The 26,742-nt window shown below is 38.3% G+C and overlaps 1 protein-coding gene across 1 annotated transcript; it reads right to left on the bottom strand.

Moving 5' to 3' along the window:
- Positions 1-5,370: 5,370 nt before the first annotated feature.
- QRFPR (pyroglutamylated RFamide peptide receptor) lies at positions 5,371-26,736 on the bottom strand. Its single transcript, XM_010709936.2, is given in 7 exon segments — positions 5,371-8,487; positions 10,293-10,390; positions 11,774-12,009; positions 12,828-12,889; positions 13,480-13,638; positions 26,321-26,558; positions 26,560-26,736. Coding segments are annotated over 7 exon segments (1,293 nt in total). The 5' UTR covers positions 26,662-26,736; the 3' UTR covers positions 5,371-8,089.
- Between the last annotated feature and the right edge of the window lie 6 nt (positions 26,737-26,742).

Genomic DNA, 26,742 nt, shown 5'->3' with positions numbered 1-26,742 from the left:
TGCATGCATGTTAGCTGCAGATTCTTTAGACCATCTCAAAAACAACCCTGGCTTACAGGGTAGCATTTCTGCTGCAAATCAGCTTGATTTGCAGGACTGTTCATCTTTATTTCTACAAGTGAAAGAAACCAAGTTTTACTGCTTTGGATTGACGGTGTTTTTGTTGTATCCCTGTTGCAGCTGGAAAGCTGTGGAGGGATATGTGTTTAAGCTCTCATGACAAACTATTATGCGACTCTGTAGGAGAGTAGCCTTCTACATTTGTAATTTATTCGTGCAGATGTTCCTATTACAGAATTACAATGCAGTCAGAGAATCTAAATTAAGCATTTTTCACCATTAGTTCTGATGTACCAGCTTCATCTACAGATACATGATATCAAATACCTTAAACATTAATTTATTGCAGATTTTTGTTATTGCTACTTATATTTATATATTTATGCCTGCATTTAATATTTTTTTAAACAGACATTCACAACTCTATAAAAATGAAAGCTTAGAGAGATAGTTTTGATCACTGCAGCTGCTTACAAACAAGTCAGAAAGGGGAAAAATGCCACTCTTGGCAAGATAGAGGGGAGAAACAAACAAGCAAAAAAAACCAGAAATCCCATAACAATCTCATGCAAGCAGCAGTAATCAGAAACTGGTGAAGACATTATCACTTCTTAACAACAGAACTAGAGATAGCCAATCAGACCAGAATTTATTATGGCATTGGAGAACATCTACGTAAGTTTTGAACAGGTCTTCACGTATTAGTAGTTTCAAGAACTACAGTCACTTGTAATAGATTATTAACTGAGTAGCAATAGCATAGATTCCTTCTTGCCTCAAGTCGCCAAAGGCACTTCTAAAATAACTTCAAACTGTTAACTCCACTGGAGCTTCAACAGAGTAAAATAACGATGCCCAGAACTTCCAGCAAGATCTCCAAAAGCCAGTTTTGACGCATCCAAAGCAGGACTTCTGGTATAGACAGAATAAATAAATAAAATTAAAAATTAGATGTTTCTGAAGGGCTATAAGCAGTTTAAGCCTGCTTTATTTGTGGATTAAATCTGTTCGTCAAAGACATAAGCTTTAAAACACTGCTATTAACCAGAATCTACAAAAAAAGAACACCCCACTTAGGATATTCAATGAAAATGTGCCTTGCAAAACCTTAAAACGAGCCTGATGCAACAAGCTAAGAAGAATGCAGAGAATTCTCTCTCCCCCCTTCTCCATTTGCTTCAGGAAAGCCTTATTCTGTTCTCACAGGGCAAGTGTAAAACAATCCACTTGGGTGGCTGGTCTTGATGCCCTGCCTTCATCCTGAACGGAGCTGCCACTACACTCCACCACTTCCTTTTAAAAGTACACCAAAGGGCATCTTGCACCCTTCCTAGCTCTTTGTCCTGTTCCTTTAGATGCTGCTAGTTTCCAGAATTGCTCTCTAATGTGTTTCTGAATTTTCTCGGTTATAGTAACACTCAGTCTACCCTTTTCATGTATTCACACACATACATGCGTATACATAAAATAGAGCTTCTAGGTCTCCTTCTTTCACCTGCTTGGTCCTTTGTTTTCTAGACAATAATAATCTAGTTCCCTATCTCAAAGCTCTTTTCATTTTCCTCCCACATCTTAGGCATCCCCTCCTCCCTGCTGTTTAAATAGCTTCTACCATTTTGCAAGTAGCATAATAGATGACCTTTATATATTTGTTAAAAATTTCATCAGCATACAGAAAGGTCAAACACATTCCTCATCCCTGCTGGCATGGCAATCATGAAAGCTGAAGAGGGAGGCTGCCCTCCTGTTACTCCTTGACCAAGCCAATACTCAATGTTTTCTAATTGCTGTCTTTTAAATCTCAATTTTTCCCTCCTCATGCCTCATAATTCGATTTTTCCTTCATGTTCATGAGTTACTATTTCTATCAGAGTAAGAAACAAATCCAAACAAAATTGTAGACATTTTTCTTCACAGCTTTGCCAAACACTCTCAGCTCAGTGATTTTTCGAAGCTAAGCCAAGAGCTCATATCCATTCTTCATGTAACTAAGCCTTGGGCAGCTGAATTCTGGACAACGTTTATACATACTTAAACGCACCTTTCAGCTGACCATCTCTGCTTTGTTCATGTCAGCATTCATTCACCTTCTGCTTTGACAGCTCCCTTTCATTTAGGGCATGCTTCCCTTTAAAACCCCTATCCCCATTATTACCTCTTCAAAACAGATTTCTAATGGGTATTCTACCAGAGCAAAACAGCTTCAGCAAGAGACAGTTATATTATTAGCTACCCAATTTCAACTTAAGTTTTTCCTTTTTGACTGAGGACAAGCAACTTGCAGATTTGCTTTCTACCTACAAACTTTATTATACAAACTTGTCTTACAAAATCTCAATAAATATCCAGGCAGCACTACCCAAAACACTAACCATAATCCAATGCCTTACATTATCATCTTCAGGGCTGTTTTTGTTTGTTTACTTCTTTGTTGCTATTGGTTTGAGAGTTTTAAGAGTTGTTTTTGTGGGTTTTTTTTTTCCACGTTTTCTTTCAGGGTTGTGGATTGGTGCGTTGGATGCTTGGTTTGTTGTTGATGTGCTTGTTTGGGTTTCTTTTTGAGAATTTGGCCTGAGATGCTGCAAACATACAGTGCCAAACTAAGGCATGCCATCTTCCCTGTTACCATTTGTAATGCTTGCCTGGGAACAATCAAAACCTACTTGAAACAAAAGATTCATGCAAGAACATGAACTGGTTCCAGCTTTTATCACGCAATTACAAATCTGATTGCAACATTATCAGGAAACTTGGACACAAACCATGAAAAGTTTGGCCACTAAGTTAAGATAGGAATCTAGAAACAGAAATTTTACACTCAGGCTATGATTCCAGATCAACTTGACCAAGGAAATCCCAAACAAGCACACTTGGATGCTTCTTTAATACAAGCAGTGCTATAATTGGATGATGCTGTGAACAGATTTCTCTCATTTTGATATTTAGCACAAATAGAATCTTAAAGTCAAAGCACTAATTGTGGTATTTTCTCTCTTAAGTCGAGTATGTGTTAAGATATAGATTACATAAATTATGGCTATATATCTTCAAGTGCCAACTCTGCTGTCAGAAGGCTATAGCACTTTTGAAAGGGGGTAAACACTAAACTGCAATGTATTGCACCATTTTTCAAGGTAATTCCAATACCAGTGTCATACAACAATAACTAATAAACAGCAATCACCACTTAAAATACTATCTGAGAAAAACCTGAGTGAACTCAGAAGGAATAGTAAAATGCAGTGTTTGATTTTACCGAGCTGATGTCTCAATCACACTAGATATCCCTCTAAAAATGAGGTAATTGCTTAACTGCTACTTAAGCCTTCCTTCCCAAAACACAGCTAAATAAATCCTGTCCATCAGTTTTTTGTAACTTCCCTCAGTTGAACTATTACTTCTAAACTAAGCCACTCTCACAGGCACAGTTTCAATGAGGAAAATGTTTCCTCATTGTGCACATCTTTGCAGAATTAGGTACTTGTATTGCATGGTCTTCCACAAAAGGAATATTTATCTCCACCTGACTGCAAAGCAGCAGGTGACTCACTTCAAAAAGAAACTATTAAGAGCAGATGCACATACAAACATTGTCCTCACTTCCCTTCCCACAGGCCATACTCCTAAGATACCAGCTGTTGGCTGCCTCTTCCAGGTTCTGCATGTTGCCCTGTTACCCTAAGCACTGCCTCTACTAGCCTTCCAGCCAGTGTTGCTTGCCCCACAAGCGCCAAGTACCTCAGAATCAGTTTCTCCATCTATCCTTTTTAGGGACAAGACTTTGCAACCCAAATAACCTCATCTCAATCTTAGATAAGACTCCTCAGATTCCTTTATTAAGATCACTTGATAAACAACTGCCTAGCTTCATCAAATAACTGAACTCCCCATCCTCATTTACTTTCTACTCTCCACAGGAGATGAGGAGAATACAAAACAAGGCAAACAAACATGAATGAGAAAGCCCAGGAGTCAAAATGAAAACAGGAAGAGTGCTTACCCATTGGTTTTGTGGGTCAGTTACTTTATTGCCAATAGATTTAGGTAATGAGTTGCAGCATATGGTCAGCACACAGCAGTTCATCTCTATCACTCCCCTCTCTCTTTCCCTGCTCTGCTGTGGCTCCTCCACAAGAGCAGTCATTCAGAAAAGTAATAGCCATGGCTTTCCTTCCAAGGCTTACAGAGAGCACCTCCTTCTGACCCCGGTGTTCCCTCTCCTGCTCCTTACTCATTGTTTTCTCCTCCTCTCTCCTCTGGTGTTTCCCACTCTCTTAAATGTTCCTGAGGCACTGACAAGTCCTGCTGAGGGGTTCAGCCATGCCAGGTGGCTGCGCCATTGGAGCCAGCCATATTTAGCATAGCAGTCCTGGCCTCTCCTCTCAAAGCAGCCCAGCATCCCCCTCCAGCACCTTGATACAAACTCAAAACAGATGTCTATTAGTAACTGAACTGCAACAGAGTAGACCAGACACCCTAAATAAAGAGGTCAAACTACGGCTCTCCGGTGTCTATTTAAATACCAGCCCCTTGTAAAACAGACCGTACGTCCTCATCAGTAACTGCTGTGCTAAGCTGCATCAGTTCACTGTCCCACACAAATGTGGCACTCTAGCACTGTGCCACGTGCTCAGATCCTCTTCCATGAGGCTCCAAATTGACATCTCATGGTCTGCACCTAGATGATCCCTGTGCTCAGTACCACCAATATATCATGACAAGCTGTTAGTATTGCAGGGAGCTGTAAGTGCTCTCTGTTCAGCTGCTCATTATATTCAGATTTTTTTGGTGCCTACAAAGCATTATGCTAGCCCATAACAGAATCCACGTCTGCAGTAAAAGCATAGCTCCCTGAATGCTCAAAGCACAGCCCAGTATATATTGCTACGCTTAAAAATATAACCACAAATGAATCCATCTGATGTCCTTTGAAACTATTCCCCATAAATAACATTAAAATTCTCCTAGGAAGCAATTTTATGCAATATCTGCCCTCCCCCAAACCTTCTCCTCACCCCACAAAATTTCTGTAACAGCTGCACAACTGCAATCACTGGAAGTCTTCATTCCCTCCTACTCACTGTTCTTCATATTCACACCCTCTGAATGCAGTTGAGACAGCATACATCTGATGTTTTTTCCCTAGTGCATTCATATTTCCAGACTTCGTTCTGTTGAATGCATCCTTTCAGATTCATGGCTTTGCTTCTGTGCCAGTTGCTGGCATAATCTCATGGTAACTTTAAAGGCATAGCTCAATATAGCTGAGAATTTAAAAAAAAAAAAAAACACACAAACACCTTTGAGCAGTCAAACTAAGTTTCTTCAAGTTGTTTCACAATGTAACTGATCTGAAACTAACAGAAATTAGACAGGATCTTTTCAGAAGAAGCATTTTTACTTAAAGAACAAAACCACTGATAAATACTCTTAGTTCAGGGAAGTCAGCTTGGTTACCTTCTCTGTTGACCAGTAAGTCTCTATCCAGAAAGTCTTCTGATGAGGTTCACTATGCAATTCTAGTAACACCAAAAAGAATAAGCAGGCAAGCCAGGAGGAAAGCAGGGCTGTTCTTAACACATTGAGAAAACTGTTTCAAAAGGCACTAATAATATAGTTTACAAAGATGTACCATAATCATCTTTGTTTTGTTTATACTTAACTGTAAGCACAAATTATGTTGAAATATCACTTCTCTTTTACTATGATATTGGTTATTTCTTTTCTCTTTTCTGTTAAACAAAAAAAGCCTTTTAAATCACATCTCTCAGGATTACAGTAGCAGCTGGTACCTCTAACATGACTGGAAATTAATCACTAGAAATGCACATATAAAGTTATACAAGTCTTTAAACAAAAGTAGACTCCAAGTTCATAGCAGATGCTCCGAGAAATGCCAAAATACAATTTTAATGAAAAGAGTTAATACAGTCACTTACGGACACAACAAACAGGTAAGACAAAAAACATATACAATGCTTGGAAGCTTTGTAAAACAGCTATTATCTTTGCTGAAATACATTACCAAAATTAGCAGTGCAAAAAAAGTTAAAATGAAGTGCTTTTTACAGATATATCAAGCCATATTGTTATCATCACCCAGAAAAACTTCACATCAGCTGAGAAAAACTGTCATAATTGATCTTTCTGAGGCCCTGTTTTTAGGCAGGGAACTTAACTACATACCTGTTTCCAGAAAGACAAACTAAGACAGAAAAGCAAAGGCAATCACAGTTGTAATCACAGGCAAAAATTGCTGCAGCTGTTTGCCAGCATTATTCAAAGGTAATGCAAAAGGGCACCTTTGTATGACTAAAACGGTAACTGATTTCACTTATTCTGTTTTAGCCAGACACAGCTCTCTGAAATCAGCATTTTATCTAATACATAACCTAGATTGAGTAAGAGTGCTCTTAATTCCTGGCTGTTCAGGTCAAGCTGGGAATCTTCCTCTATAATTATAATAAAGTATGTCATATACAGTAAAAATAATAATAAATAGAAATTTTAATAATGAGTACATCATAAACCAGCATCAGAATGCATTATCCAAATATTTGTAAATATTACATAAGGATCAGTTTAGTTCCAGTGTATTCATGAGTAATTTAAATCTTAATGAAACATAATCAGCAATATTGAAGCAATATCAAAGAAACTTAAAAGTCACCATCAAGGGAACACCAAGGTCTATTATCGAAAGTGAGAGATGACAAAAAAGCACCCACATCTCACAGGCTATTAAAGGATCCAGCCTAATCTCATCTGGAGCTGCAAATTATGTATTTCAAAGCATTATTTGTGGGATCAGGTCACAGTATACCATACTAGATCACACTCTTCCTCCAGATCCACATTCATAAGAATCCTTTGATTTTCCAGTCTCTCAGCTTGACCCAGTGATAGCAAGCTTGGTGGGTTTTTTTTTGTTTTTGCTTTTTGTTGTTGTTGTTTTGGGGTTTGTTTGTTTGCTTTTGGGGGGTGAGGGGAAGAGGGTTGTTGTTGCTTTTCCTTTGTTTTTGTTTAATAACTTATATGGATTTCAATTCTGTAATACCAGCCCTGTTCTTCCACAGTAATTAACACACTTAGAAGATGGACAAAGTTTGTGCAAATCTTCAGATAAGCATCTATTCAAAAGACAATAGTATTCAACTGAAAGTCTTACGTAGAGTCCAACAAGTTCTGGGACCGGCACTTACATACCTCCAGAAAGTGGCAACAATTCCAACCCATAGGCTATTTGTCAAAGCATGACTAAGAGTAAACACTGAGTTTATCTACAGATCACACTTCTGTAGACCATTGGAACTTTAAAGTTCCACATTTTTCAGCAGGAATAATGCCTTTTACAGGGCAGTACACTGGCATTTAATTTTGTACCCAAGAAGTAACCTGTAAAAACAGCACATTAGTTATGCATGCATTGTTAATTTTTCTAATATGCTTCCTGTTAATAACATTCACATGCAAATGTGTCTAAATCTCATCACAACCAAATTATTGCCGACTCTCTCTCTCTCTGCAAACATTTTCATCTCAGTCTACATTTTCCCTGAACTCCGATCTGAAGTCTCTTGGTCCTCAGAGCTACACAGACAGCAGATCATGTAGACAATGTGAGACCCATGTGAGCTTCCCAAGCTGTCCAAAGGAAGCGTGCACTTTCTCCATAGTGCTTCTCTTCTGGTATTCAGCTGAATACAGTCCAGCAGTGTACCAACATCTGGACAGAATAAACTGGCAAGCAACTGGTTTTTGTTCTACCTAAAGCAAAGAGCAAGGCAAGCCCTAAATTAGCTTAGGAAGAAAAATATTTTCCTTGAAATCACACGGTAACATTTTTCCGAAGTTTTATTCTTCATCCTTATAAAATATATTACATTTTCTGAACTACCATTCCAACACTACATAATCAAAATATTTTCCCCCTTTCATTTCAGCATGCAAATTAGAAAATTATTTTAAATGTCTCGCTCAATGTTTTATAAAGAGAACGTTTTATTCCATTTTCAAAGCCTTTGTGATGCTACTGTACGCTTGCAGAATGCACAGGAAGCTCAGAGCTGAATAAAGTGAGGTGCCTTTTCAAATTTCTTTTTGAAGACGGTTGATCACAGAACTTCACTTCAATGTTGCCATCACTGAACGCCTCTCTCCTGGCCTCATCCGAGTCAGTGGGAACTCTCTGAGAATCACTTGCCTTTTGCCGCCTCATAGTAATCCCTGAGTTCCCAAGTTGCCTTGTTGGTGATGCATTTTCTTTGACAATGCAAAAGCAGATGGCAGACAGAAAATTTTTCTTGAAGTTCTCATTCATGAAAGCATACACAATAGGGTTGCAAATAGAATTGAAGAATCCTATGATTTGAACGATTGCAAAGATCATTTTGATTGTCACATCATCATACTGCTTTTCAAAGTCACCTGAAAGGAAAAACAAAACATGCTAAAAGCACAGAACAGCACCTACTACTTAACCCATATACATGCAGTCCAGCATTAGAAACTTTTATTTAATGTCAGTAAATGACCTCGGTAGACTTTATTAATATTAGTAATAGGAATTAATCAGCAAGCAAATATCACAGTCTATCTTACCCAACCCATGCATATGTGGTGTGTAGAAGTAATGAAAGACAGATTAGTCCAGAAGAGGAAAAGCCAAAAAACTCACTCAATAGCCAAGAAGCAGAAAGCTTCCTGTTCCTTAAATACATGCCATGTTTATTGTTCTGCCGGCTCTGCCCTTCACATCCATATCCAAGTAAGTACTACAGTAAGTACTATAACATAACACAAATCTGTCTTATCACTGGACCAGAAACGGATTCTTCACCTTAAGAGATCATCTTATGGAGTGAAAATACATCATCTTGATACATCTCATACTTCTTAAATTATTGAAATCTTAGAGGACTCTGAATTCCTTGAATTCAAATAGTTGGCTACCAAACTATGGAATAACAAGTACAGAGGTTTATATGGCAAGTAAAGTCCTTTCAGCAGCTGAAATAATCCACAAGAATATTTCAGAGAACCTAGCTCACCAAGCATTATGGGTGACCTGATCACGAGACAACCCAGAATGTTTTAATAGTTACGGTTTTGCATCTTTTATTCTGCCCAAATACAAACATTTTTTCTTTTGGCCACCTGGCTACAGACTGCTGAGTTACCTGCTATCATCTTACCTGCAACAGAAGGCAAATAAATGCCTGCTGCATTTGGAAAGTAGAGTACAACAGTTACTGCTCCTACAAATAGCCAGCTGCATAGCTCCACATGTTGTCGCAGTACTCATGTAGAAGATGGGAGACGAACAGTGCAAGACCCAAGTGAATTTAGGCAAACAGCAAAAAGCAGAGACAACAAGATGGCATTTCAAAAACAGCATCCAACCCAGAGCACTGGTGGATTAGCAGATAAAATGGGGATATTAATCCCTGTAGTCCAAGTATTCATTCTTCCAAATTCTATCTACATCATTAAAACCAAGGAAAGTGAAAGGATAAATATTTCACATTGGTTTCACTCAAACCAGTATGAGAACTTATGTAGATGCGAGTGGAAGTCCTTATACAAAGTTACTTGTTCAAGAGATTTTCTACTTGGAAATAACTTTCACCTTGAGGTGAATGAGAATAGTTTAACAGACAGTGGTGATATGTTCACCACTCCAGTATTCAAGTCTGCTATTTTTGGAGTCTTGTTATACCTCATAAGCCTCCTTTTCAAGGCTGGATTATCTGCTGCACAAATTCAGGAAAAAAAAAAATAGAAATCTTTTCTCTAAAAACTTACATTCTAAAAGAGCTGTAGAGATTCTGAATTCCCTTTCACCCTTTCAGCAACAAAGCCTGGTAGAGGCTATACAGAAGACAGACATTTTTCTTTAATTCATACAGTAGAAAAGATCAGATGTGGCTGACACACAATTGTATCTAAGATACAAGACAACATTACATCTGATAATATTTTTAATGTATTTAAATTTTCTGTGAGCACCGCAGAACTGTCTAGAATCCAGATTTTGGATAATCCATCTGTTGTTGATTAGGCAACTCTTTTACAAGACAGTGACCCAGGATTTAGAAGCATAACGTTAACCTTAGCTAGCAGGAGGTATATTATAGCTGAGCAGCACTAGCCTTTCATCATCTCTAGTTTCATTATAGAAAAAAAAAAAAACTAGAAAAGACTTTATTTTATGACACATTGCAAATACTCACTGTATTCCATCATCATGTGAATAATGTGGAAAGGGGCCCAACAGACTGCAAAGAGAAACACCACTGTCACCATCATAACAATTGCTCGCTTCTTCTTCCTGAAATTGCATCAAGACATTTCATACTGAATCACTATGAATTGATCTGTAGTTTATGTCTCATTAAGTCAGATTTGCCAAGATGTTCTGATGGTTGCAGATGCAAATAAAACCCTGGAATTATGTACTTCTGATAATTCTTCTATTTGAAACAAGAACTGCAGCAGCATATAAAAGTAGTAAATAAATAACACCTTTTATTTCTCTGTCAGGAGAGCAAGGCATTTTGTGGCTGCAGCACCTGATTATAAGGGGAGAAAAAGAAAAAAAAAAAAGAGTTGACAGAGTTGGCAGAGCAACATTCAGACTTCACTGGTAGGTGAAATGTTGGAATGAGAGCATGAAATGTACTTCCTCAAAACTCAAGGTATTCATTAAATTCTCATTGTTCTCAAAATCACATTTTATTCATATAACTAGATTTACAGCTTGCAAGATAGATCTCTCACCTAAACTGAAAAGTTAACACTTAGCTGGTAGCAGTTACAGGATCTTCACTATGTGAAACGCTTGTTAGGCTGGGGAGTAGCCAAAAGTTCATCTCAACATAACTCATGAAAGACTGCACCCTCTTCCAGTTTTGACTGATAATGGCTCACTTCCTTAGGTACTTTGTTATATAAACGTCTAAACAATCATTTACTTCCAAGCTGCTTGCCAGTCTTCTCCTTTCTTAAGGTGATAAACTCCTCAATAAACAGACCTATTAGAGGTTTCTATCACATAATGCATCAGCTTGATCTGTCAATTAAGGGCAAAGATGTGAAGAAATATAAAAAGGTAGCTCATGTACGCTACTAAATAATGAAGTTGTTATAATGTAAACCAATTTACCTTTTTCTCCAATTGATAATTATTGGGTTTTTATAACTTTTCAGATACAGTTACTATCCAGATGGTCTTAAGTCAGAGAACACTCAGAACCCTTTGGAAGTTATAATAAAATAAACTGTATGAAAGTAATTTTCAAGTGAATTCTCTTTTTCCCTCCTCCAAGTACCAATTTATAAAAGGATCATAAAGCAGTGTTCATAATCTTAAAATTATATAAAGAATTCTCCACAGACCATATGGAAATAACGTAGAAGTTATTTTCCAACTCATGGCCTACTTCTTTCAAATACAAGGATTTCATCATGTGTAGTATCAGATTTATTGAGATGACTTGACATTCACAGTATGGCAATTTTGCATTTTGATGAAAACTGTCCGTTTAAGTTGCCTTCTTTTCAGTATCTTGTCTAAATAACTAGCTAGCATTAGAAATCTGAGCTATGCCTGCAGACTTTGCCATGAAATATTTCTTTGCACTGGTTCTCAAAATACAACAGAAAAAATAGCTTTCTAAAAGTCAAAGTTTCAAGTGCATTTCACTTTACAAACCTCGATATTTTAGACATTTCACTCCCATGAATGGTTTGAAGAACTGAAGCATCTCCCACTCGTTTCTTAATCCAGAGTTCATAACCAATTTTAGTGTACAAGAAAAGCATCAATATCAATGGAAAAAGAAAGAGTATAACAAGTATAAAAGTGGTATATATCTTCTGATAAGTTGGACTGGCCCATTCTTCCAAGCAACAGATGTGCATTTTTTCATACAGGAAGTCATATTTAACCTGTAACAAGTGTAAAGGAGATGAGTCACTACAGTAATAATCCCAATAAAAACAAAGCGCATTCAAATATTCCTTGCTCTTATTACAGCAACTGGAATTCATCAGAGAATTTTTCTGAAGTGAGAAAATTCTTCCAAGCACTTTTTCACACCAAGTATTGTGTTAATCCAAGTTGGCAAAGAGAGGTCAGAGATGCTGAGTTGCACTCCTCCTCAAAGCTTTTTTACATCACAGTTTTCAAAAGAAATCTTTGCTATGTATTTTGCAAGTCAAGACAAGTAACTAGACACTTCTCATTTTATTCCATTTAAAAAAAATAACAAAATGAATTGGTAAAAATTCAGACTCATAAGTAGCAGATTCTGACTATTTTTTTCCCCCCAAAAAAGTACAGTATCATCTTAAACTATGATGAACAGTGAATTACACTTTCAACTAGACACAATTCTTCAAAATCTTGGAGAAGACTATGCCATGCTGAAATACAAACCTAAGCCCTACAACTGCTGCGTCTCCGTCCCCTAAAAAAAAAAAAAGAAAAGAAAACTAAGCTACAGGGCAAGTCTCAAATGCAATTAATGCTATTTGATAGAAATAGGGAGGGTAGACTTGACTAGTCCCTGCTGGCAGTCCTTCTTGCAGTACATACAAGATCTAATTAGTCCTCTTTCTCATGCAGGCACACAGAACAAAAGCTCCGATTTTTGTTATTCCCCTCTTATGTTTCTTAGGAGCTTAGTCAATTTCATTGTCAAATGTGCAAAAATATCCAGGAATTACTGAGTTGAAAACATGAATTTCCATTTCACCTAACATACCTCAAGCCGTTGCACATGCCACATAGGTGACCCAACAATAACAGCCAGCAACCAGACTATGCCTGTAAACAAATACATCTTTTAACAAGAAGAATTGGAATTAATAGTTTTACAGCTTTATCTTTAAAAGTCAAAGTAGACTATTAAATAATAGTTTTCAATATGAGACAAATAACAGTCAACAATCGGATGTGTAACAGCATGACCTTTCATTACCAGTTCAACTTTTCTCCGAAGTCTTCATTTATTAGTATCCACATACAAAAAATAATTTGTAAGAGCAGCGTTATCTGTATTCTCTTAACGTTAAAATAGAAGGATTATTTTCTCCTATGACAATCCTTTAGCAGCGCTTGCACATTTTGAACCTTTTCTCACACACACACACACACACACACACACACACACAAAAATGGCTGCCAGATGTTTTAGAGTCTCAGTTAAGTAAATATTTAACTTCACATTCTGGATTTATTGTCAGGATTTTGGCAAGTAGTTACTCTATGCATAGACACTTTCCCTGAGTTATTTTATAAACATAAGCATCATCTCTATCTCAGAATCACTTGTCTTATCAATGCATTCTGCTCATCAGGCCATCTGCATCAACTACACACTATGCACAGTTACTGGAGACACCTAAGAATCTTACCAAGCATCGTGAAAGCCCTTTTATTGGTGTACTGCCATTTCATTTTTAGTGGATGCACAATTCCCTGGTGTCTTTCCACAGCGATGCAGGTCATTGTAAGAATCTCAGTTACAATGGCAGTGGATTGAACAAATGGTACCATCTTGCAAGCGAAGGCACCTATAATAGTCAGAAGGTAAAACATGCAACTGCTGCAGATCATGGTAAAATAATAGCTTACAGTAGTCTTGTCACTAAAGTACTATCAAGCAAAACAACTCATCAAGTGCAGTTTTCAATAGTCATAGTGTTGTGTGCTACACAACATTCAAACAAGCATTCTAAGGACATTCTAATGCCTATTGTTCCCACTCTGCGCTGGTGCAGCCTCACCTTGAGCACTGTGTGTCCTTTTGGATATAACGACAGTAGGTCATAAAACTACTAGGGACCAACCAAAGGAGGGCTACAAAGATGGGGAAGGATTCGGAGGGCAAGACACTTGAAGAGTGGCTGAGGTTCCTTGGTTGTTCAGCTCAGACAAGAGGAGAATGAGACTGAGGGGCAGCCTCATGGCAGTCTACAGCTCCTCAGGAGGGAAGCAGAGGGACAGGCACTGATCTCTGCTCTCTGGAGACAGTGACAGGACTGTCACAGGGAATGGCATGCAGCTGCATTGGGGGGGGAGGGGGAAGGGAAGGGGGGTTAAGGTTGGGTGTTAGGAAAAGGTTCTTTGCCAGAAGGTGACTGGGCACTGGAACAGGCTGCCCAGGGCAGAGGTTACAGCCCCAATTCCGCCAGAGTTCAAAAAGCATTTGGGTAATGCTCTCAGACATCACATTTGAATTCTGAGTGGCCTTGACTGGTGCTGGGAGTTGGACTTGTTGATCTCTGTGGGTCCCTTCCAACTCAGAATATTCTACAATTCTACATTCACCTGCTCTCCTATTCTGTTTTTGTTCACGATTTACTTTCAAATGTGCCAGGAATACTATCTTTTACCCTTACAGTTTTCAGTTGTTTAGACATATAGCTTTCCTGTTCCAAAATATTCTCTCTGTTCATTTAAATACTACTCTAAGTACTGCAGTACCTAAAGCATCATTTTGCCAAGCATTACATTATAAGTCTTCTGTCTAGGCATAGCATATGAAAAAATATAACCTCTTCATCATTTTTCCATTCTTCAAACCCTTTATGCTGATTAAAATACAATGTTAATGGCACTGTATAAACTAAATGCAATTTCCTGATTGTATTTTGACAATTGCGTATGTTCCCACTGTGAGATGCTGTATTTATGTAGAGCTAAGCATGTATCTTCATATTTCCTTCCCCCTATAGCTTCCAAAAAGTACATATTTACTTCTTAATATGTTATTGGTCATTCTCCATTACTCACTCCCAAGTTCCAGCCATCTTCAAAATGGTGGTTTAAATTAATCTTCAGCAAAAGTGTTGTCTTAATATCTTCCCCAATCTGCTTCCCATTTACACATTTTCTGTTTCTGCATTGCCAAAGTTCCTTTACATTCTTACAGTTCAGTGTCAGCTATTCATTTCAGGAACAGCTTCATGATCCTTTACCTGATCATTAATTACTCTGTATCCATATATATCATTAATTACACTGTATCCATATATAATTGGTAGACTCAAATAGTCAAATAGAATAGACAAATCTGATCCAATTATAAAATTATGATGCTGTAAGCACCTGAGGCAAGAAAAGAATACAAAAACAGGAAGAACAAAAACTGACAACTACCAAAACACTATCCTGCCCTCCACAAAGGGAACAAGGAAGAAGTATACTCCTATCCAGTAGGCCAGGCTAAAAGCCACTGTAGCTTACAAGAAGTTACTAGATTTTTGTTTGTTTGTTTGATCAATTCTAGGTCATTGACACTTCTGGTCAGAAGTGAAGAAATTTAAACAAAATCTTCAAATTTAAAAAAGTGAAGGGGAGGGCAAAGGATAAAAGGATGCAAGTCAACTATCTTTCAAGAACATCTTTTCAATGAGCACCACAGTCAGTGTGACATTCTCAAAGACCTGTCTTAAATCAATTTTTTAAATTTCAGTTTATCTATATAAACTCATAAAAATAATATTAAAAATTTATATAAATATTATGAAATATATATATAGTGAAGACTAGTTTCAAGCTACCTGGAGGAAATCCTAGCATGCTCAGCAGGAAATGCACTATATTCTAGGCTGCCTGTTTGTTACTCGTAATAGTTTCTGATTTAAGTACTTTGCCAAGGTGCTGGCAAGAGCAAAATAAGCACAAATTAAGTCCCACATGTATAAAGGTCATTCTTACACAAATTTGACATCTTATCAGTTTCTTACTAGACCCAGAACAATATAGGATGCACTACACATACAATCACCAGACCTAGCCTGTAAAATTCAGAGCCCTTCAACCAGAGTGCATTGAAACTTCTGCACTGAAATGATAAAAAGAAAGCTCAAGTCACATCTTCACACATGTTAAATGCTAAATATAACCAAATAAGAAGTTACAGCTTACAATCCCTGATTTCTTCTAAAACAGCCTACTGTCATGAGTAAAACAGAGCTAAAAGGATCTTCAGTCAGATCCAAATCCTTTGAATCAAAACAAAGTTTTTCATTGTCGGTTTCAACAGCTTTCACTGCTTTAGTTTTTCTTCTTCCTCACTAACAAAGTTAATTAAAAAAAAAAAAAGGAAACTATAAGAGCAGAAAAGTAAAATTTTGACAGGAAAGAAAAATGTCTAAGCTCCTCTTTCACAAGATAAGCCCAAGTTTGTGTGTTAGAATTGTGGGGAAAAAAAACAACAACAACAACAAACAACAACAAACAATTTATATGTTTTTCCTCATGCTCTGAAAAAGTCAAACAGTGAAGATCACTTGAATCATACTCCACTGTAGTGGCTTTACTGTCATATACCACTCTTTCACCAAAGTCCAAGAACACCAAAACATTCCTAGGAAGCAAAGAGGTATCAGTGTATTACCTTATGGTAACAAGGTGAGACAGTGACATTCACTAAAGTTACGAGACATGAAATTTTCAGCTTGTGTCTATTCAAACAGGAAACAGAATACCCGAGTTCAGTGAGTGGCAACTTCCATATTGAGAGTAGAAAAAAAATTTCACTAAAGTCAGATTTTCCTTGCCTTTACTGTTACATTCTCATTTTCTTCCCACTGACTTACTGGGAAAGAACACAGGCTAACATTATGCCTTCAATTGAAAGTCCAAGGGAAAAAAAAAAATGCAGAATTTCCTGATTTCTTGTCTCTGAAGACAAATTCATAGGAACAGATGAACTGAAGTAATGTAACTAATTCTTAAAAAGTAGTAAAAAGATGCTTCTCATGGCAGATAATCAGCTGAAATAGAAACACTTGCTCAGCCACGTGGGACACATTTCAAGTCCTTGATGGATTGAATCTTTGCAGCTGAAGTAAAATAACAGCCATATGCATCTCAGTAACAAAAACAACAACAAAAAAAAAAACACAATCCTCCAATGCACAGTAGTTAAAAACTACTAGAAAAGCCTCTGCATATCAATAGTGAAAATAGAAGTGTTTCAACTTCAAGGCTTCTCATACCATTAAGGCAAGGGTCTCTAAACACCAACTTGCATTAACGTTACCATATCATTTTAGGGCTCTTCTGCATGCCTTGAATTGTTGCTTGCTATACAAAAGCCTCCTACGTTCAGAAGCTATTAGATACTTCAATGTTTCACATGTAAAACTTCAACGGGATTTAAGTAACAGTAACAAGAAAATCCTCTCTAGTTTGCAGGAGCATTTGAAATTGTTCAACAAAAATAAAAAAGGAAAAAAAGACGCTTTGAATGTCACAACCAGCATTAGAGTCATCAACTTCAATGGAAATCTGACATCAGAACTGAGATTGACATTCACTTGGCACCAAAGGTAACTTTAGTAAGTGTATGAAAAGCTCCATCATTTACCTTATTTCCAAGCTAAGCATCACTGTTATTACTAAACGTTTATCTAAAGCCTTTAAATCATTGAAAACAAAACTCACTAAGAAGTCATTATTTGCCTTTCAAATATGTGAAGTACAAAAAAAAGTAGACAAAGCAGCCAGAATATATTGTTACAGCAGAATTGTAGAAATAAAGGCCCACTTGACATAGCAACCTCACATCCTCATCCATCTACACAAACTGCTCTGCTTCCCTGTGCATTTATTCTGTTAACTGACCAAAACTGGCTACCTTCTATCAGGCCTTATACTGATAGATCATCTGGTAAACACAGGAAAAGAGAGCAAAGAAGGAAAAACTTTAAAAGAGAAAAATCATCTATTTTCTGCTTGTGAGCGTCACATCCTTGAGTTAAGGAGATTTCTAGCTAATTTCAAAGGACGAGGAAGGCATTTTCCACTTCTTCCTCTGATCCATATTAGAAGCCTAGCTAGACCCTCACTTAAACTAAAGCTTCTTAAACTGAAGACACTTAAGCCTTACTCCAAAACCTGTGCAAACATCAGCTACCTGACTTTATTAATACAAAATAAGCCAAGCTAAGGTTCTATAAAAGTCAGACCTCAAGAAAAAGATTGGCATTGACTACTTCCTGTACACAGCTAGACCTATTTCAGGTCTTAAAAGCACCTGGAACATTAGTAAATTATATTGGATAACATGATATCTGCTCCTATACATCAAATGTTTTGATATAATTCCAGGCACTGAAGTAGTCTTCTGATATAACTGAGAAGCACAAAAAACTTATCCCTGCTTATCAGATTCTCAGGGGTTTCTGTTTTTGTTTTGTTTGTTTTGTTTTAGCTGTGCCTATACTAAATCTTTCAGAACAGAGTTTTCTTTTAGGTCTTTTGCAAACCGTCAAGAGGCTTTAGTAATCTGATATGCAGCAGAAATAATCTGATAAATATTTTTCAAGGATTTTTTGAAAGGCCATTTAATCATTTATTTTTAAAGAGAAAACTGCTAGGAAAGTATCTCCCTTCCTGCCTCCTCATTTTTCAATTAATTTTCCTGCTATACAGAAAGATGCAACTATTTTTGAATACTTTAAAACATACATATTTAAGATAATATCAATATCTTTAAATTATCAAAATGCATAACTTTCTACAAGCTAAATTTTCCAGGAAACCTTCCAATAGCTTGTTACTGAAAACAATACTGAAGCATTTAAATACCAATCATTTCCAATGGAGAAAGAAAATTTCCAGAGGATTACTGGGAATGAAAATAACTAATTGCTGCTTCTTTTCAAGACATTAAGAGGCTCCCCAAAGCATCCCTTTATGCACTGATGAAAACTGCATGGTTTATTCAATCCATTATGAGTGCTCCCAAACATCAGCATATTCAGAAATCTGTAAGTATGAACTGTATGTCCTTAAACAATTCTTCATGTCTTCATTATCACAATCATTGTTCCGATGAGTTTGCTGTTTCATCCCCCATTTCAAACATCAATATTTCTTTAATAAAAGAAAGGCAAAATTCTAAAACTATTCTCCGATAAAAGACAAATTGCTCCTTCCTCTGTTGAAGTGTTATTGACTAAGCCCTTGCACTTAAAGTCTTTATCACAGCTTGTAAAATCTCTCTCTCCAGCTTGCTTGATGCAAGCATGGCCTGTGTTTCGTAACTTCACGGCAGAGAACAAGTCTGCTGCAATTATACAGACAATATCCTTAAAGGTACTTCAGACTAGACTGAACAAGGTACATTTTAAATCAATTCTTGGGCATATAAGTATTTTGTATCCTTAGCAATTAAACTACTAAGAGAAAGGTAATTTGTCTCTCACCTATTACCTAGAGAAGACAACGAATATACATATTGCTCTGACCAAAAATGTACAAGTCGAGCAGATGATAGTAGGTCTGCAGTAAGTCTGACTATTTACGGTCAATTACAGTCACTGAGGAAATTGTATGGTGCAAGCTCATTTAGACCACATGCCTTGAATAGCCATGCATGACTTATCAATGAATACCAGCATCCACAGAATTAAATCTGTGCTGTGATTGGAAAGCGTGAACACAAACTAGGATAGCTGACCAAAGAATTCTCACTGTCCAAAAGTCTTCACACTGTCCGATCTCTTTCCCTACCAAAGCTCATATTCAACTTTGCCCACAGTTGGAAAAGCCTCCAAAACAGCCATTGCAATCTTCAGGCAATAAAAATAAATAAATAAATAAATAAATAAATAAATAAATAAATAAATAAATAAATAAATAAATAAATAAAAACAGCAGTCTATTTCAAAGCAAAGCAAGCAATGAATAAAAGCAAATATAAACATGCAAGAATGCATTAAAACTGTGCAACAAAACATTGCTATAAGAACACCAAACCACCATAGGATACCATTTCACTTGCTATTGTGGTAGAAAGTAATTCAGATTGGGGTGTTTGGGCAGGGATAGAGATCAAGGATACAGATCTCTACTGAAGAGAGAAATGGGACTTGCTAGCAGGGAGCAAAATGAGACATGGTAAAAAGTCTCAATTCACACAATGTAAGACAGAAATTGTCAAGTGCTTCTACCAAGAATACAATAACGACCTCACAAATAATAATAATAAAGAAATAATTTTAAATTGCCCTAACCAATCCATCCATATCCTTCAACTTGCTTGCTTTGCTTAACCAATGCAATGAACACTTGACATCAGTCACTCTGTTGAATGTTCATACAAGTTAATGTGATGCATAGCTTGCAGAAATTCCCTGGAAGTGTAATTATAAGCTTCCTTATAGCAGCATTCTTTTACTGCTTTCATCAAATGTCATCCCATCAATATATTACATAATAAAAAACCCTAAGCCCATTATTCCCCTTACTTAGGATAACCCTTTTTCAAGTCATCTTTACAGTAAGTCTAGATAAAACTTAAATTGGAAACTTCAACAAAAAGCTTAAAAAAAAAAAAGAGCCTCTGAAAGCACCTGGTTTCACTGTCGAGTATTATCCCAGTGAGCAGACTATGAGAGTATTATTAAAGTGAGACAGAATGAAGAAGTTTCTTAGGTTACACTGAAGAACAGGAATGAGAGCTTACAGAGGTATCTCCAAGTATCAGACACAAGAGGCCCATTGATTTTATTCAGTAAGATTTTGTCAGAAAGGAATTATTCATACTCATACACACAAAAAAAGTATTATTACTACTTGTTACAAAATGTCTGGTGAAGAACAGAAAAGATCCTAAATGCAAAACTAGCTACAGCACAACACTTGGACCTCAAGGAAGCTTTCAGAGAGAAGCAAACTGCTGCACCAAGGGAAAAAAAACAAAGTCTCTGAAAAGACCTCTGGCTCTTCTTGATATCTTCAATTAGCATGGGAAACTGTATCTAATGGGCAAATAAAACAAATATGTACAGAAGGCCCCACCTTTCTGAAATGGTAGAGGTAGGACAGACAAGGTAACTAAAGGCATGGGTGTCCAATCAGTTGGGCCTGGGCCACATGGGGTAAAGAGGAATTGTCCAAGGCTGTATCCATGAAGGTTGCTACTGAAGTAATGCCTCCTAATTACTTCCACAGTAAAAACAACAGATAGAAGAGCACAGTACCACTATTTGAATGAGTAAATTCTCAGCTACAACACACTATTTTTCATCCATCACCAGCATTAGCTATGTATTTTCATCAGTGATGAACAAGAGTCTACATGCCACACTTGTAACAGTCTGTTCCAGCAAAGGTGACCCACTGTTGCCACTGCTGAAATGTGTCACCCACTGCCTCCCTGTGCTCACATTCACTGTTTTCATAAATGTTCAGCAAGAGTCAACCAATGTCAATGGCTGCCACTGTTTCCACATGGAAGAATTAATTCTACACTTTTGTTCATTTGCACTTCCGTATCAGACTGCATCTCTGCTGCCATCTGTTGCATGACAACAAAATTTAATGGGATAAGAGTGGGAAGGTTCAATCTCTACTGCCATACCTCCAACATCTGCCTCTGATATCATGGGTCAACATCATAAAATAGGAGGCATTACTTTCAGAATATCCCTCATAAAATATACTACATAGTTAAAGTATACAAGTAACAAAAACTCGTCTTTAAATATTGTTTTTTAATTTTTTAAAAAAAATTGCAATTAAAACATAAAACTAGTGGAATATGTGACCTTGCTTTTCTGAAACAAACATACCAGGTTGGTTCAACTGCAGTGGTTGCAATTCTCAATGTGTTCTCAAGGTGTTCAGTAAAGATTTTTGCTGAAATTATACTATTCCTGTTCTTCAGCCTTGAAAACTATTGCTCACAAATAGTCATACTGCCAAAAGGTGGTAAAGAGAATAAGATGTGACTATGTACTGAGGGATATTTCTGTCTGGAAATATAGGGCTTATAAAAGACTGGTAAAGAGGCATAACCAAATTTTGGGTTGCAACTCCATACGTTCCATTTGAAAATTCTCATGTAATATATTAACGTTAACTGAAAATGGAGTAGCATATAAGCGGAGGAAAAAACAGCAATTTTTTTTTATAATCCTGAAACTTACTTTCAGATTCCTTTATCAAAATAGAAAGCATGGTTGCACATGTTTTGCTGTGTACAGGACTGTGTTCAGCCAATGTATCAAACTTACCTGTCACAACTTGAGTTAGCAATTAACTGCACCCCGGTTTCAGCTGAGATGGTGTTTGGTGCTGAGAAGCTGGGCCGGGTCACACAGTGGGGCAGAGCTACCACCATGATGGCACAGGGCAGGGAGCTGCTGCACTGTAAACTGCACTGGGCCGCATGCAGCCAGCAGCTTGGATGTAACAGCACAGCCATCCCAAATGTCACTGTGCATTCAGTAGCACTTTAGGTGACCCAGCACTCCCTAGATGATGAGAAAAAACAGCTTCTGACACCAGTCATAAGATGCATTCTGCATATCTGATAAGATCAAAATCCACAAGAAAGACGAAGCATAATACTAGGTCTACAGTAATATGGTGTTTTTGCCCTTATCTTTCACTAGGGGTATTGTGTTGCACAAAATAAAACAATAGTTCTCCAGTTCAGCAAAGATGCTGGTGTTACACAGCCAACTACCCATTTTTGGAAAATAAAGCAACTCCTGTAAAATTTGGCACGCAGATGAAAGCACAGATTTACCCTTCACAGTGCTGGCCATCAGCGTGACCACAAGACCCCACCGCTGTTTCCCACCTATGATCAGAAGAAAGCAAATCCTCAGCTGTGCCACTCTGTGCCAAAACCACTCCTTGCTGTATGCATCAATTCATCTTTTAGTCAAGCCCCAATTTCATCCCCTTCTTACAACTAAGTATAATATCAGCGATCACTTACGCCAAAGCTGCAATTTTAGTTTTCTTTCACATTACTGAGAGATTGCAGAATTTCTATTTAAAGGTCTTCTAGAATGTTACAGCCTTTTCAGTCACAAAGTATAAACAAGAAATGTGATAATACACTGTCACTTTCACAGTCTCATGCAGTTGAGCAGATTCTTAACACATCTGAGAATCAAAAGCAAGACAGATTCACCCATTTTTGGTCAAGATGGTGCTCCTCCCAGTTGCTGCATGTGTGTTAGAACTACATAATAATCAGGCAAAGCACTACACACTCAGTTTCTTGAGATTTCAACTGCTGAATTGTAGGTGAAGTTAGAAATTTTTGAAGAATGTACTGCAGAAAAAGTCATGCCAGTGCCTTTCAGATTTGTAACAATGGAATGAAATTCTGGTGAGCACAAGAGGAATACATTTCAGTTTCTAAAGAGTTTAGACAAATGCTATCTATTACAAAGGAGTGACTCTACCATTCACAATTAGAATTATTTTACATTTTCAATTACAAACATTTTCCTTGAGGTCCTACTTTAAACTATGCACACCTGGAGGCTTTTTCAGTGGAAGTACTTCACCCTTCACTTCAGAAGGAACAAAACAGGAACGATTCTTTCCTGATAGCATCCAATCACAGAGATAACACTGGATGGCTAAAATGTTAATGGCTACGTTAAAGCCATGGCTGTTATTACATTTGTACTTCTGTATCTAAATGTACAGAAGCCTAGAGCGCCTGCACTTCTGCCCTCACCTCTTCCTCTTGATTTTTGCGGGGGGAAAGAAGATAAATAAAACACACATATACAAAAATGGAAATAAATAATTCCAGTGCAAAGGTCAGTACAAAACATACTTGCATCTCAGTATACCTAGTTACCTAGTGCTCATTTTAGTGATTCAAATGCAGCTGTATCGAGAAGGGAAGAGATCAGATGTCCAGAAACTCAATGATATTTCTAGTATCAAGCACTTCAGAACAAAGTACTTCTCCCAGCAGAAACATACTACATAGTCAAGTCACCTTTTTCCTCGGTAGATGGGAGCTAGAATGACCCAGAACAGACATGTTGCATTAAAATGGATGAAATTAAACTTTCCCAGGCTAGAAAATGGAAGGCAAAAGAAAATTGAACCAGTAAAACTAGCAAGGAAAAGCCCTCCCGGTCTGGCAGCCTCTGATAATACATAAATGTAATAACCATTCATGCTTTACAGCATGATCCTCAGGAATCAGATACCCCTGGGATACCATCATTTTACACTTCATTTGTTTCCCTTCCTTCTCTTCTATTCCCAGTCAAGGCAAACATTCATCAATTACGTTACTTATTATGCGCTTGTTAGTTAAATCCAATTATCCTAACAGGACAATTGATGTTGACATCAAAGTCAATAGGAACTATGAATCCCACTTGTAGTAAAGAAGCTCTAAGACATTAGAGAGTAGATAAAAAATATAGTAAAACTCATACAACGGTATACCTCAAAATATTCAAATACCGAAGATACATGTTTCAACTATGCCGTGATTTTATACTGACTTCTAGATTTTGCCAAACATCCTCAATAAAATAAAGGGAGATGTGTATGCAGAACAATAGGGGTAAAGCACATCTTTGCCATATCTGCTGCAATTCCACCTCAGGTAGAAGCTTCATGCCACCAAGCTTTCAGATGGCCCTCGTCAGATGTTCAGTCTCAAACTGACAGATTGGTATTCTCCCCTACAAGAGAGAATATTCACAACTCTAATGTTTAGGGGAAGGTACCTCAATTCAGTGCTTTCCCTTTTGTGTGGGATCTCTTGGTGTTTCCTGGAACTTACTGCTGTATTCTTCTCTGAGCAAGGAGAAGTAGTAGTACAAAAGAAGGAACAGTTGTATAGCTAACAGTTTTCCTATTATTTTTATTACATACCCATATTAATCTGGGGGCTCAATATCAATATTAAGATCCACCATCTTAAAAACAATGGTTCCTTCCCCAAAATCATCTTGTAAGAAAATAAAACAGCTGCAAAAACAGTTTTTCTCATTTAACTTATTAGTTGCTCCTGTAGTTTCATATTTATCACTTCTCCTAGAAACTTCTTGATTTTGACACCAAACCTCCCCCCCCCCAAAAAAACCCCTACTTCTCACTGTGTTAGGTATCCATGTTTCAAATCTCTGCTTTTCAAGTCTCCTCTGATCTGCCAATTCCTATCCTGCATTCTTACCCATCAAATGTACTGAAATTAAATCTTAATGCTCTGAAGATAGCCTCAGTTCAGTACCTCCCAGCAGCACAGGAAGCCTCGGGAACTGAAATTAATGGAGTCACTTTATGGACTACCCTTTTTTTTTTTTTTTTTAAAGAAACAGTTCAATCTGCTGTTGTATATAGACCTTACCTGCTCCTTGTTGCAAAGCCATCCCTTTTATTTTATTTATTCAACACCATGGTTTAGCACCAAGAAAAGGAAGGTAAGTGTCCTTTAACTAACATTACATTACCTCTGTCTTTTTGTCACTATATTTCTTTGGACCTGGGATATATTTTAAAGTGCTTGCTAGGTATCAGAGAGGCTTTACACACAACTCTTTCAGATTAGTGGCAACACAACACAGAATCATTAATGTTAGAAAAGACTACAAAGATCATCCAGTCCAACCTCTATCCCATCCCCACCATGCCCACTGCTCATGACCCTCAGTGCCATACCTACATGTTTCTTGAACAACTCCAAGGACGGTGATACCACCAACCTCCCTGAGCAGCCTGTAGCAGCGTATCGCTTCCCCTTCTGAGAATAAATGTTTACTAATCCCCAACCTGAAGCTCCCCGGTGCACGGTTACCTGGGGCAGACAGACCCCACCTCGCCACAGCCTCTTTTCAGGCAGTTGCAGAGAGCCTGAGGTCTGCCCTGAGCCTTCTCTTCTCCGGACTGAACAATCCCAGCTCCCTCAGCCGCCGCACTTAAGACTTGCACTACAGATAACAAAATTCCCCCCAAAAAATCGTATCTTGAAACGACACATTACTACAAAGGTAAATTCTGCCTGTGCTCTCTGAGGAGACGCTCCTCTTCCCCAACAAGTGTTAAAGAGCTCTAACTTCAAGTTTCGAAGAAAGAAAAAATAACACCACTGTAAGACTACTCCACGGGCTTACAAACGCACCACAACTTTTAACGAACACAAGCATGAAAGCGCAGCGCTTTTAACGTATCCCGAGGGAGCGGCGTAGGCATTACTTAACTCCACAGATGTACATTAGTCTGAAGTTAACGCATTCAGCGCTCACAGATCAAACCCCGACCGCGCAAAGCGTGCCAGCACCCGAACACGACCGGCAGCTCAAGTTGTGGAGCGCAACCCCTCCACCCTGAGCGTGCTCAGGGCTTCGGAGCAGCACGCCGCCCAGAGCCCGGGAGCAGCACACCGCTGTCCGCCCCAGGGAGCGTCTCAGCCGGGCGGCACCCAAGCTGGGGGGACCGCCGCACCCGCCCGGCACGCACCGCCCAGCCACTCGGAGGAGACGTTCTGCAGCATGGTGAAGGGGACGCAGAAGAAGGCGATGAGGAGGTCGCTGAGCGCCAGGGAGCAGATGAAGATGTTGGTGACGGTCCTCATGGCCCTGCTGCGGGTCACCACGTAGAGTACCAAGCAGTTGCCGAAAAGCGCCAAGGCGAAGATGAGCGCGCAGATGAGGACGAAGGCCACCTTGGTGCGGCCCGGCAGCTCCGGGACGTACACTTAGCGGCTGCAGCCCGTACAGGGCGATGAACTGCTCTCGCGTCACGTTGTTGTCCCGCAGGAGCTGCGCGAACTGCCCCGGGGTGATATTCAGAGAGCGCATGATGCCCTCACTCTCCGTCCGTCCCTCAGCGCGCCCGGCCGCGCCCCGCAATCGCCGCCCCCCGCTGCTCCGCCCGGGCGC

This window comes from Meleagris gallopavo, chromosome 4, assembly GCF_000146605.3.
Source record: "Meleagris gallopavo isolate NT-WF06-2002-E0010 breed Aviagen turkey brand Nicholas breeding stock chromosome 4, Turkey_5.1, whole genome shotgun sequence".
Classification (NCBI taxonomy): Eukaryota; Metazoa; Chordata; class Aves; order Galliformes; family Phasianidae; genus Meleagris; species Meleagris gallopavo.
The sequence above is the reverse complement of the archived record's forward strand: the minus strand, read 5'-3'. Positions and strand labels throughout refer to the sequence as shown.